Here is a 13,417-nt window from a genome sequence, read left to right on the forward strand (position 1 = left end):
TCTACACATTAACATTAAGTGACCTTTCTTTTTTTTTTTCAGTCCTTTCCTGGTTAAGTGCTTTGTTTTCTCCTGCAGGCGTCTGACTCAAACAGCGAGGCGGATCATTAAATGCCCCACCTTTACTGGCTCTCTGCAGGTCCCTCTCCAGGCAGCAGGTTGAGCAGCTGTGCTGAGGGCAGCAGAAGCCTCCGCCAGGACTGCTGGTGGTGCCCGAGAGTTTCCACACGCAGTCCTCGTGGTAGTAACAACTGCATCCAGGGGCGGAGCAGCGAGTCACCTCCTGACCTGTAGTTTTACAGCTGAAACACGGATGGTTGCCTAAAGAAAAAAAACAACAACAAAAAAAAAAAATTATATATGAGGAAATTCATACAGTAAAGTTGTGGGCGGGACTAATTTACTCACTATTTTTACATTCCAGACAGGTGAATCTGCCATCAGGTGGCGCCGACAAGCCGAGACACTCCAGATGAAACTGTCTGCTGCAGTCGCCCTCACACACCATCAGACCTTCTCCGTACGTCTCGCAGATCTAAAAACACAGGTTACGTCATAAAGCTGTTCAGAGCGTGTGAGCTTTTTTGGAGAAAAAAATAGATTCTCGAAATAGACCAAATGACCTGGCACACGGTGTCTCTTTTCTCGTTGCTGCTGTCCTGGCGGGATAAGCCCGAGTCCACAGACTGAGTATCTGAAGCGTCTGCATCCGCCGCCGCTGGACTGTCGAGACTCTTACCAAATAAGCCCTGATGGAAAGAGACACCAAAACACAGATCTTACATGCAGCTGCAAATATAAAAAAAAAGAAATGCAGTGGTACGTCAAAAAAATGGCAAAATTTAGCTTGTTGAGCGGCTCAAATAAGTTTGTCGACTTTTTTAGGAAGCTTTTTTCCTGTTTTGATGATTGTTTTTATTGATGTTTCCTCTTCTTTAAAGCACTCTACGTTTAAGTCCTTTACTTTATTTTTTTTAAGCAAATGAGTCTTTAGAAAATTGTGTTTCGCACAGCAAATGAAACAACATGTATTTGTTAAGCGAGTATAGAGTTCCAAGAATACAAATGCACACTGCAACGGAAAGAAAAGCCTCTACAATTACAATGGGAAGGAAAATCAGAGTATTATGGTTTAAGGTGGTGTCACACAACAACTATGAAAATTGTGCAATTTATGCGCATTTTACATAGTTTATATGCAGTTATTAGTTGTGTTACACAAGTGTTTGTGATTTTTGCAAGATTCATATGCAAATTTGTGGCTTTCAATGATGGTTCCAAGTATGTCAAACAGACTTTTCATGCACGTACAACAAATATATATTTTTTTATTCCATATACGGCGCACATATCACATTAAAATTAAATAATTTACTTTTTTAATTTCAATTCTTATTCAGTAAAAGAAAAAACATGCAATACAACCATGAGTTGTAAACTCAAACATGATAGAAACAAAAAAATGAAAAGGGGACAGAAAGAAGAAAAACTTATATTGTTTGTCCCTTTTAACAAATCAATAAATCAATCAGTAAGAAAGAAAAACACAAAACATTCTGCCGATTTAGGATCAAAAAAGAGAAGATTGCGAAAGAAAGAACAAATTTACAACAACAAACATCAACCAGTGCGAAATGAACACCATACCTCGGGGATGAGTCATTTTTATTAATGCTACGTAGATTTGTAGTGATTGATTAAACTATTTTGAATGTAGTTTTTAAAACTTAACTATTGTTGTAGTGTTTTAATTTCTGTGTTCAATTTATTAAATGTATTTACTCAATACACTGATACACATTGCTCCTTCAGAAGTATTTTGGTTTGATAAATATTTCAATTGATCACGCGGGCAAAGTATTTTATTTTTTAAATGCATTTGAGCATCTTTTTTTAAACGGTAACACATTATAATAAGATTCCTTAACAAGCTTTATTAACACATTAATATACTCTAATACTGTCTTCATAGGATATTTATAAGTCATTTATCAGCACAATAATAAATAAGGTTTATTAACATACTTAGTAAGATTCATTAACATCTAAAGTGAAATCATTTTCCACAAATGTCATATTATTAAACTGCTTACAAGCTTAACAAATGTATTAACGATTTTTGTCAACATTTTACCAAAACAACAACAACTATTAAACCAAGGGTTTTCCGATAAGTAAAAATCCCAGGTGAAGTGTAAATTGAGGTTTTAGGAAGATTGAGTGTTTGTTAGTTAAGAAAGACGGCCACCCACAAACGCTCAGTAGAGTCTATTAAACCCATGTTTTAATTGTTGTTGTTTTTAAATCGATGTTCATATGAATAATAAATAATGTTTTTCTATGTAACTATGTGTTGAAAAAAATGGTACCGCTGGATTTGAACCCAGGTAAAAAAAAAAAAAAAAACACTAAAAGACCCGAGTAATCTCACTGTGCCACCTATAAGTGATAGGAAAATAGATGTGCTGAAACCTTAACGAGGGCCAACTACTACATGTTGCTGGACATCAGATTATCACGAAGGATTCGTTCTTCCATGGATTTTTCACCATTTTTAAACAGGAATCAACTGTATCTGTTGTAGCGGCATGTTTGTTTGGTACTTTCATGACGACAAAAAGAGATTCTTTTATTTTCCGCGACAAAGAAAATGTGTTTTGATATTTTCAGTGGCTTATTAATAAATACATACTTTGAAAGTCAAAAAGGAAGAAAAGGAAGAACAAAAAAGGAAATAATAGCTAAAAATAACACTGTTGCTAAAAGTCAGCTAAAGAAAACCGCTGTGTGCATACCGTGGAGTTTAAAGACAAAATGTGGTCGTCTTAACCAGTTTGCTCTTTAGCCTCAGCAGTTTTATTCAAGCATAACGCCGTTTTTGATGCCTGTATGTGACAAAATGGTAGTATTTATGGGCAGTTTGTACGTGATAAAACACGTAATAACTTATATGCTACTTTTAAAACGTGGGTAAAAAGCTGCGTTTTTTGATGGTCAATTGGTCGTTCTTAACACCACTTCTCCTGGTGATTTTTGACCCCTTTCGCTTGCCATACATTCCTGTGGCACTGACGCAATCTGATTTCTCCTCAATGCTCTGAATGTCAAAGGGAAGAAATTAAATAAGGCTTGGGCTTATGTGTTCTTTGTGTGGGTTTTAACATGGTTCCTTTGAGATAAATCTGTGAAAATTTCACGTCAATGTTTCTCATTTTTTCCATGAACATTCACGTACGGTCAATTTTCATCTGTGCAATATGCTCAAAATGTACGTAGAGGCTGTGTGACACGGCCTGTAGAAAAAGGTTTAAACCAAAAAGGAAATGCAGAAATGAAAAACCGACCTGTGGGTCGCTGAGGCCTCTGGAGTCAGAGTCGGAGGTGTCTCTGTACTGAGATGAAGCCATCTCAACATCTGTTGAAGCTCTGCTACGCTTCTTCAGAGGCTTGCAGGCGTCTGAGATCTCACTGGCTCCTAGAAGACACAAATAAAAGTTAGACGTTTCTGTAAAATGGTTTTCAAACCAGCAGGAAGAAGAAGACGATGACGTACCTTTCTGAGAACCCGTCTTTAACGTCGTCTCTGGAGCCATCTCAGCCTGTAACATTAAAGTGAGAGCAGACAGTTTTTGAGTAATTTCACCTGGGGGGAAAAAAAAAATCAAGATGTTTAATATTTTTTTTAATAGAATAACAGTATTTTGGCAGCTAGTAATGCTAATTGGTTAATTTTTTTAAAGTCTTTCTTGAAAAGCTTAAAACACCCAAAGTCCTCAATCTTTTACAGGCCACAGACTGGTTTAATGTCAGACAATATTTTCATGGACCAGTCTGTACAACGCTGAAGTGTGCATCCAATTTTCAACAAAAAACATTTTTTAGCCATCAGTTCCCCTTAACTTTTGAGGGTAAAGTTTATCTTCATCCTCTGTCAAAAAAGCTGCAGCTGGTTTAAACTTTATCTCTACTCTAGATTTTGCATAGGATCCACTAAAATGTCATTTAGATTTTCCCTTACCCCCCCAAAAAAGTTACTAAAGCTGGTATTTCCATAAATAAAATAATAAACACGAGTCTACTCTTTATGCAACTTTATTAGCAGCATCCTCATAACATTAGACAGCCGGCTGCTGAATATTAAGCATTATTATTGTGGTGTGTGGGAACAATTGTTGAAATGAATCCATATTTGAAGTAAAGACTCCTGGTTTGAAGTCACTGGCTCTTCTTCTGATTCTTCTCTGACTCTTTTCTGCAAAAAACAAACTTTCCAAATACATTTGTTCTTTGTTAAAGTTGCTAGGTTTCATTTTAGTGGTCGGTGCAGCCGCTTTAAGAAAGTGCGTGCGTCAGGATTGAGTCCGATGTAGTGCAGAGAATCCAGGAGTTTTTCTAAATAAAACTTCTTTCAGAATCAGATTATAAATATAACTGTAAAATAAAGGTTGTTGTGGTTGTGGACGTCTGGCTTAAAGCACAGACTAAGGCTAAGGCTAAAACAAAAGCTTTTGTTTTTCCTGACTGCAGTGCTATCTCTAGTCTGAACAGTGGTTAGCTGACGGGTCGTATACCTGTTCCTTTTTGGTTTTCTTCTTGGGAACTGGATCGTTTCCTCTCTCCGACTCTGATTTGCTTCTGATTGACCGGCGCTGCAGCTTCCTCTCCTGAGAACCTGAAAGGATACAAAAAAAATAATCAATCTGGATCTCGTGCCAACTCAAAGACTAGTTTGGTGAGATAATCAGCAGATTGACCTGCATTTCTGTTCCATTTACCCACCTTGTGGACTGCTGTCCTGAGATCCAGGAGACGACGTTTGCTGGTTTCCTCCCTCCTCACTTCTCTGGCTGGCAGGAGAGCCTCTCCTTTCATCCCCTTCTTCCTCCCCCTCATCTCCATCCTCCTCTTCCTCCGGACTGGGCTCGGGTTTAGCTCTGCTGTCCTGCTGAGAGCAACAGTTGGATATGACCTCACCGCTTTACCTTTGCTCCTCCTGTGATCATGAAGTGACACCAACCTCAGGTGAGCAGTAACCCAGGTCGGGCTGCCTGGCCTCCCTCTCCACTCTCTCCTCCTTTTCTTCTGCGTTGCCCCTCTTGGGCGACAGAGGTGGTTTTTTCTGCAGGAGAGGCCAGTCGCACTTAGTGATCTCCACGTTTAGCCTCTTCATGGTGATGGAGAGAGGCAGCAGCTTTCTGGCAGCTGCTGTTTTCCAAGCTCTGACTGGAGGAGAGGTGTCCTGCTGTGATTGTGTTTCAGAACCAGCATTGAGTCTGGGCGAGCTCGCCTTGCGTTGTTCTGCTTTCTGGCTCCTCTCTTCGGCAGAAGCCTGGGAGCTGTCTTCTGCGTTGGTGACACTGCAGCGTCTCCGCGGCTGCTGCCTCCTCGGCGGCGGCTCTCTGTCTGGCGACTTCACAATTCTGTCCTCCTTTTTAGTGACCGAGCCGCTGGAGCGCCGGTTTCGTTTCTCGGGTCTGATGGTGGGCTTCTTACTCTGCTGGGGCTCGTTGGGGTCTGGGTCGACGTAGATGAAGGTGTAGTTGTCGATCCGCTCCTGACGTGTCATGAGGAACGCGTCCTCAGCGTGGCCCACACCCACTTCCCACTGTGATCGCTCTCTTTGAGGAATCGGCTTCAAAAGCTAAAAAAACAAAAAGTGACAAAAAAAATGCCTTAAAAACATGTATTAGGATCCAGGACATTCAAATGTTTTATTATTAAAAAAAACTATTTTCAAAAAGTTATCACTTTTTTTTTCCACCAACCTTTTATCAGGTTTAATTGGTTTTACAGGTCTAAATAGATAATTATTGCTGAAACAAGAACAAATGTCCCAATCAGATTTTTTGGCCCCGATAAGATTCAGTCGCTTGATTTTGAGAACCTGCCAATACAGAGTCCAATACTTTTCCGAAAACATAAAAAAAGTAAAAAATTAACAAAAAAAATCCTAGGTGTCCTCTATTTTTATTTTATTCAACTTGTTTTATGATTTAATGCTTGAAAAGAGGTTTCTGTGGAGAAGCTTGAAAAATCAAGAAAAAAATTGTGAAACTGTTCAATAGAAGAAAAAAAAATAACAATTAACTAGTAAAATTACGTGATAATCAAATGATAAAGTTTGTTGACTTTAGTTTTATCACAACTATTGAACATTTTTGATCAAATGTGATTCATATATATATATATATATTTTTTTTTTTTTTTCTTAAATCACCTTTTTACAGAGTTTGCACTTAGTAGATAGCCCCTCGTCCGTTGTCTAACTCTCATTAAAAACAATTAAATAAATATTTTTCTTTGAAATGGCTTGTAGGTCGTCTGAGTGAAGACAAACCAATAGAGATATTTGCTGTCAGCTGAGCCCAGAAGTCCAAATCTAGTGTCGTATTCTGCTGCATTTCACGGGAATAAAATGTTGTGATCCGTTCATGATTTGCAGACTTCTAGTAGGGCATTTATTTGAAATAATAAGCTTGAATTATATTTTGCTGAATAAAATATTAATTAAATGAATATCCAATATCTGACGGGGATACATCCGATACCAATCAAGTCGGAAACTACGTGATTGGGCCCGATTTAGAGTCACGTTATTGAATCGAGACATTAGTACTTAAATGGTGGAAAGAATAAGATTTTGGTTTCAGGGGAAAAATATAGGAATTCAAAACAGATACAACCATTAATACTGATCTCAAAATGTCATTTTTTAGTGAATCTGGACCATAAAAACTATTTTAAATTTTATTTTTTTAATCTATGTTTTTTAAAGATCCAGACTTTTTTTGTTAAATATTATATGATTGAGTCCTTCAATAAATACATTTTGTTACTTATCTATTTGTGGTTTGAACGTATAAATTATAGGGGTGTTAAAATATTGTGTTAATTGCAGTAAATTAAAGACTTTTTCGTGCGTTTTTTTTTTCTTTTTTGTAACGTTAATCCCATTTCTATATTGGACAGTTGCTTCCTCCGTGAAGCCGTTCATATCTGATAATGCACACCTGGAATAGCATTATCCCACTCATACCCACGTTTAATTAATTACACAAAAAAATTAATAACATGAAAGTTTTTATAAGAGACAAATCTTGGTTAACTTGGTAATTTTGACTTTCATCTTTGCTCAGTCAAAGCAAACAAAAACATGTCTGCAGCTGCTGAGAAGAATACAACTAAACATAAATGATGGAGCAGGTCAAATAAAAAGTTAATGTTCGTAAGATTTGGTTCAAAACCACTTGAAAGAATTAAGAGAAAAGTAAAGTATGAAACATGAAGAGTGTCCACGACTTCTGTCCAGGTTCTGGACAGAAGTCTAAATGTTCATTAAAACCTCGTTTATGAAGATTATTCTGCTTTCTGAGTTCAAATACTGAATGAGGTGTCCATACTTTTTGCCTCTCAACGGGGTTCGTCGCTTTGCGCAGAGTCTCAGCCTGAAGCTCGTCAAACTGCTGTTTGCCCTGGTACACCACGATCCTCTTCTCGTGGATCCACGCTCTCTCTGCGACGCTGCCGAAGAACTGAACGTGATACTCCCTGTGACCTGCGCAGCAGCAGACAGAGAACATGCAGCTGTGGGTCTGGTGGGCTGATTCTGAGCGTCGGGATCGCCTGATGGGGTTTTACCTCTGGTGTTGATGCGAGTGTGGACCTTCATCTGTGGATCTGAGGAGACCATGCAGGGCCACCAGGGGTATGTGCCAACCTTAGACCACACCAGGTCTCCAATGACAAACTCCTTACAAATGCCCGTCTCTTGGATCACTGATGGATGATGGACCTTTGAAACCTAACGCGGCAAACAGGCGAGTCACAGGTCCGACCCATAAACACGATAAACCTTGTTTTCGTAATTTCACAAACTTACCTTCGGCGTCTTTGGTTCAGTTTCGATGACGGTCTTCTGAGGCTTCTCTGTCTGGATCGGAGGAGTTTCACTCGGCTGGATCTGGACCTGGACTTGAGTCTCCTCTGGTGGCTCGGTCGTACCTACCGGCGCTGGACTCGGGTCCTGGTTTTGTTCCTGGGCTTGAAGTCTCGCGCTCCTTTTCCTCTTCTCCTTCTTCCTCTCGTGTCTTCGCTGCTTCAGAACCGCCTCGTTCTTCTGGGACTCCTTCTGGAAATGTGATGGCACATAAAGTCAGTTGAAAATTCAAAATCTCTTAGAAAATCCTTTATTGCAGCACTGTCAGAGCCGGATTCTGAAGTATTCGTTCTACAAACATATTTACAAAGGATAAATCATAATAAATGCTAAAATAGATTATTTACAATATTTTTCATGAATGTAATTTTACCAAATAAAAGCCAAAATATGAACGCCTGTTTTAGGAATAAGAAATTTGTTTAATATTTCTATGATATCCAAAGATACTTGAAAAGTATTTACAAGTGTACATAAATGATAAATAATAATAACAGCTAAATACTTTAACAATAAAGTATTTATTTGTACATCTATTACTATACAAACAATAACTAAAATATTGTAAAAATAAAAAGTTGAAGAAGACTTATAAATAAAATGCATAAAAGCAAATTTCTTTCCACATGAATATTTTTTGTAAGAATTGACTGAAGTAATCTAATTTAAAACATAAATAGCTATAAATAACAAAACATTTCCTCTGCTTTTAAATTTAACTACTGAAATTCAAAATGATTCCCAATTTAACTCTCAACATTTATATCTGCAAACAATATACAAGATGCAGAAAAATTTACTAATTTTACATTTTAAAGTTTATTTTTCTATCAATATAAACTGTGAGAGACTGTTTTTATTGATAATATGACCAAAAACTGAGTAGTTGGTTCCAAGAAAAGTACTCATTTTGATCAGTTAAGAGACAAAACAATGCAAAATAAATGAATTTTCAGGACTTTAGTGCTTGATGAGGCTCAAAACTGTCATTTTAATGGATTGTTTTTGTTCTGCTTCTTGTAAATGTGATTTCCTGAAGGATAAAAGGTAAAGCAGCATGTTTTAGGGTTTTGGTGTGTGCAGGTGTTTACCTGCAGCTCCTGCAGCAGGTCTCCACACAGCGCGGATTCAAACAGCTCTTTTCCGTTCTGATATGTTTTGATGATTTTCAGCTTGATCTCAGGAGAGCTGGTTTTCTTCAACACCCCACCGGGGGTGTTAGATGGGATGTGGGCCGGCTGGGAGGAAGGGGTACTGTCCACGAGTGAGGGAGGGGGGCTTGAGGAGGGGAGGTGTAAAGGGGGAGGCGGAGGCAAGTTGTGGGTCATGATGTGAGGTGTCTGTAGCAGGTGGTGCTGTGAGGGTAAAGGCAGCGGCGGGGGGCTGTGAGGGTGCGAGTGGGTCTGTATATGGGGCGGGTTGGACTGGAAGGGGTGATGATGGGGATGGAGGTGGTGAGGATGGAGGTGTGGGTGGTGTGTGGGCAACGGAGGGGACACGGGAGAGAGGGGTCTCTCCTGGAGGCCGGGGCCCCTCAGGACTGTCCCCTCCCCTGGCAGGAGGCCGTGCTCCCCGTAGCTCCGAATGGCTCCGTAGCCATTAGCAGAACCGTTGGGGAACTGAGAGTACATGGAAAACTTGGTTTGTGGTTCGTATAAGCCCAGACTTGGCGGGTAGCCATTGGGAACCTGCGGCATGACCTCCGAAGCAGACGGAGGATACGGAAACTCGGCGTCCAAGGAAGCATCGTAGGAGGGACCAGAATCCTCACCCGGGTCACTGCCGGTGTCACAGGTGCCGTCCTGTCTGATGTTGGCTGAGTCAATGAGCTGAGGGGGTTGCTGAATTGTATTTCCCATGATCCCTTGCATGAAAGAGAAGGAGAAATCCATTGTTGGGCTCCTGCATCCTTAACTGTCTTTTTCTTTGACTGGACCTGTTGATGACACACAGCGGTACTCAGATTAGACTGAGGCAACGGCGCCAGTTCACATTTATCCACATAGATGAGCAGCATCTGTGCACCTCATCAGCTGACGTCTGAGCCTAAATACATTTAGTCAAAGTGATCAAAAATTATGTGTGAGTAATAATTTGCTAAATGAAGTAAAACATGAAACAGCACAACCAGTGACTTGAGTGATTAGTTTAAGCTAGCGTGGATGCAGCGATCAAAACCGGTCTATTGTGTTTGTGTGATCAGTAGTGTCTGGGGGGGGGGGGGTCATGCAGTGCAGAATCAAAGCTGCCCTCTGTCTACTTGACATACTTGCGGCGCAGCTATAACCTCATCCAATAATTACCCCAACCAGGATTCCACCCGGTCCCGGGCGGAGAGCGGACCCCAACGTAAAATCCATAAACATTTAACAGATCCACTGCAGACCACATGCAGGAATGTCATAACATTTCAGCCTGACACTCAGAAACCTCATACTTACCCCGGCCGTGCTGAGGTAAAAACATGAAATATAAAGCTCTCACGTGTGAGTTTTCACAGCCGTAGAATGTCAGAGGATTTGTTTGCAGCTTTAAAGTCCCACTCCAATCATCTTTTGATCTATTTTAAAAGTGTTGATATTTATTTATGCAGTTTAAGCCAAAATCCACATCGTTTTCTAGGATATAGTTTCTGCAGAGCAGTACTAGTTCATTAGAATTTTGCCGCTAAGTTATGGGCGGAACTGTTAACGCAAAGTAAGTCTTCCCTGACTTCCCATCATCCCTGTGTTTACATGCTCACCCCTTAGTTTGCAATCCCAACCTAACATTAGCAGTACCTTAAAAACCGGCAATATTATCGCCATCCAGCTGTACAGTTCTGATCCAGATACAAGCTCAGAGTATCAGAGAATTAAGAAAATTAAGACATACATGGATGTATTTGTCAGCAAGTCGATGCATTAGAATTATCTTCCCCCAATGTAGTTTCTACACCACCGCTACAAGCCTTTTCCAACTGCATTTTTTGCAATTCACAGCAATAACATTAAAGAAATACACAAAAATTCAATTTTGAGCGGAATTTTCTTTATACATGTCCTCCATCATAAGAAAAAAATGCCACAAATTTCATTGGAGTGGGTCTTTAAAGTGGCATGCATACATCTTTCTTTGAAATCCAAGACAAATATGAAAAATAATCCTAAAAAAAATTTTTTTCTTTCATTCTAATAGTAAATTTCACTTGTTTTTAAAGATCAAAAGCAAGCTGCACTTTAAACTCAACATTTTCACATTAATTTCTTCACTTTGATGCGACAAATTGTTGTGATAGAAACAGAACAACTATTCAACACATAAAAAATTGTTTCTATGCTAATTTTTTAATGAATATATTTGTTAAAAACTTTGGAACATAACCTCTAAGATGACAAAAAAGATAAATTAACCCAAAAATAACCCACTTTTCTTTGTCTCAATTAAAGATAATAAGCAAAATATGATTCAACACAGATAAATAGGAGGATGCACAAAGTTTGGATTTTAAAAAATTAAAGAAATTAGTGGATTTGTGGATTAAATAAGAGCCTAGAACACTTTATTTGAATGTCAAAGGTTAATTCCTGGAAGTCTTGCGGTGTGCTCTTTGATGGACACGCGTGTCATAAATCACGCATTGTTTTTATCACATCAACACAAACACATGGCTTGCTGTCAAAGACAAAGGAGCTGCACACCGTTTCTTTTCTTAATTTCCTCACATTTACCGTCTGTAACCAGGAATTATTCATGTGCGAGTTTAGTTCTGTGAGCACAGGGAAAGCATTGTAAACATTCATGAGGTGTTCGTTGGTGGGCATAACACGTTTATTTATATTTTTGTGTCCATACGCGGCTTAAAAAAACTAAAACATTTGGTTACAGCTGTGAGATTTTAGCTAAATGGACTGCGCAGACAAATGTTTTACAGACTGATGTAGCTTCCTGCGGTTCTAGCTTCAAGCTATCCAAGGGCTAAAATGGAGGGAAATTGGCAACTTAATCAGCCAAATACAGAAATAAAAAAACACATTTTATCATATAAATATATAGTGTATATAGCTAAATGCTCCCGGATAACAATATAAGCGAAGCACACTTGGGAAAAGATGAAAGAAGCTAATGTAGCTAAGCTAGCATCCATTGCCAATATGGCTGCCTGTGCCCCTTTAAATCAAATTGTCTGCCGTGATTAAACCTCCATCACTGGCGGTTTGGAGAAAAATGTGCAACAGATAAGCTAAGGGGAAAAAATACGAGTAAAAACCTATCCGCTTAAATGCAGGAGGGGTGGTTAGCTACATGCAACGATGAAAAAGAACAGAGGCGAGCTCCGGAGGAGAGGAAAGGAGCATCACAGATTTTGATACGGAGTCAAAAGATGCAGGGAAACGAAAAGATGTCACTACCTTCAGCGTGTCCCATTCTAAGCACATACACCAGCCAGCGACGGATCCTCGTTTAATCTATAGGCAGGGGAGGGGAACAAAAATAAAAAATAAAGGTATATATCCTGTAATGTTGACAAAGCTCAGGCCTTTCCTTTTCGATTTAACGCAATTCTCAACAGAGGGGGAGGACGACGACGAAGAAGGGGGGAGTGTTACGCTATCGGGTCACTACCCAATCCGACAGCCTGGCTCTCCGTCAATACGAGAACCCCAGCAATTAGTCTGCACCCGTCCAATCTTCGCCCCTTCCTGCCGTATGAATGATCGCCTCCCGCTTCCTCTTCTTTTTGGTTTCGCTCTGTTCTTTTTTTTCTTTTTCTTTTTTTTTTAGGCCCTAGCGGTCCTCTCAGATCAGCGCCAAATGAGCTGCAGGGGTCAACAGAGGCACTCCGGGATGTGTAGTTCACAACTTAAACAGGAAAACAAGAAAGAAAAGGATATGGGCAGCAGAGCAGCATTACCACTTCGATTAAAAAAAAGAAAACGGGCGGGGGGGGGAATAAACCGGATATGATTTTTTTATATCTAAATAATTTACAAAATATTTAAAAATAAAAATAAGAAACACGCCATCGTTCGATAATTATTTTTGATCTATTTTAGGTGACACCCAGACAAATACAGTAGCTACGTCTGCAGCTGCGTCACTCATTTGCTTTTACAGCTCTCCTCGTCTGATCTGCATCTGGAAAGATATGGGAGGAAAAGTGACCTCTCACTCTGACTAAATCTTGGGACTATCTAGGTTTTGGATTAAAAATCAAAGAACTCCTAAAGAAATGTAACTAATGACGTTGTTATTTAATTACTGAACTGGTTTGAAAAAAAGAAGAACATACTCAGAAATTCTCAAATTTTTAATATTATTCTCATCTGTTTTTGATGTTTATGTACAGCAAGTTATTTTAAGTAACAATGTGTAGTTAGATGTAGATTTGACTTTTGCTTTTTGTTGAACATATGCATGTGACAGGGACAGAAAAACAAGTTTTTCTTCATTGTGCTCCATTTTATTTTCTCAGCACAAGATGTCTTGTATTGTTTGTAT

The 13,417-nt window shown here is 39.3% G+C and overlaps 1 protein-coding gene across 1 annotated transcript in view; it reads right to left on the reverse strand.

Moving 5' to 3' along the window:
• nsd3 (nuclear receptor binding SET domain protein 3) overlaps positions 1–13,103 on the reverse strand; it is a gene marked incomplete in the record, with an annotated part of 27,302 nt that extends 14,199 nt beyond the window's left edge. Inside the window, 13 exon segments of the mRNA XM_024275257.2 lie at positions 121–321; positions 409–535; positions 624–749; positions 3,345–3,475; positions 3,554–3,599; positions 4,572–4,672; positions 4,780–4,942; positions 5,018–5,641; positions 7,401–7,555; positions 7,639–7,801; positions 7,880–8,128; positions 9,028–9,872; positions 12,328–13,103. Of these exon segments, the coding sequence (XP_024131025.1) occupies positions 121–321; positions 409–535; positions 624–749; positions 3,345–3,475; positions 3,554–3,599; positions 4,572–4,672; positions 4,780–4,942; positions 5,018–5,641; positions 7,401–7,555; positions 7,639–7,801; positions 7,880–8,128; positions 9,028–9,828 (2,887 nt within the window).
• Positions 13,104–13,417: the final 314 nt, after the last annotated feature.

This window comes from Oryzias melastigma, linkage group LG9 (genome assembly GCF_002922805.2).
Source record: "Oryzias melastigma strain HK-1 linkage group LG9, ASM292280v2, whole genome shotgun sequence".
NCBI classification, from domain to species: Eukaryota; Metazoa; Chordata; class Actinopteri; order Beloniformes; family Adrianichthyidae; genus Oryzias; species Oryzias melastigma.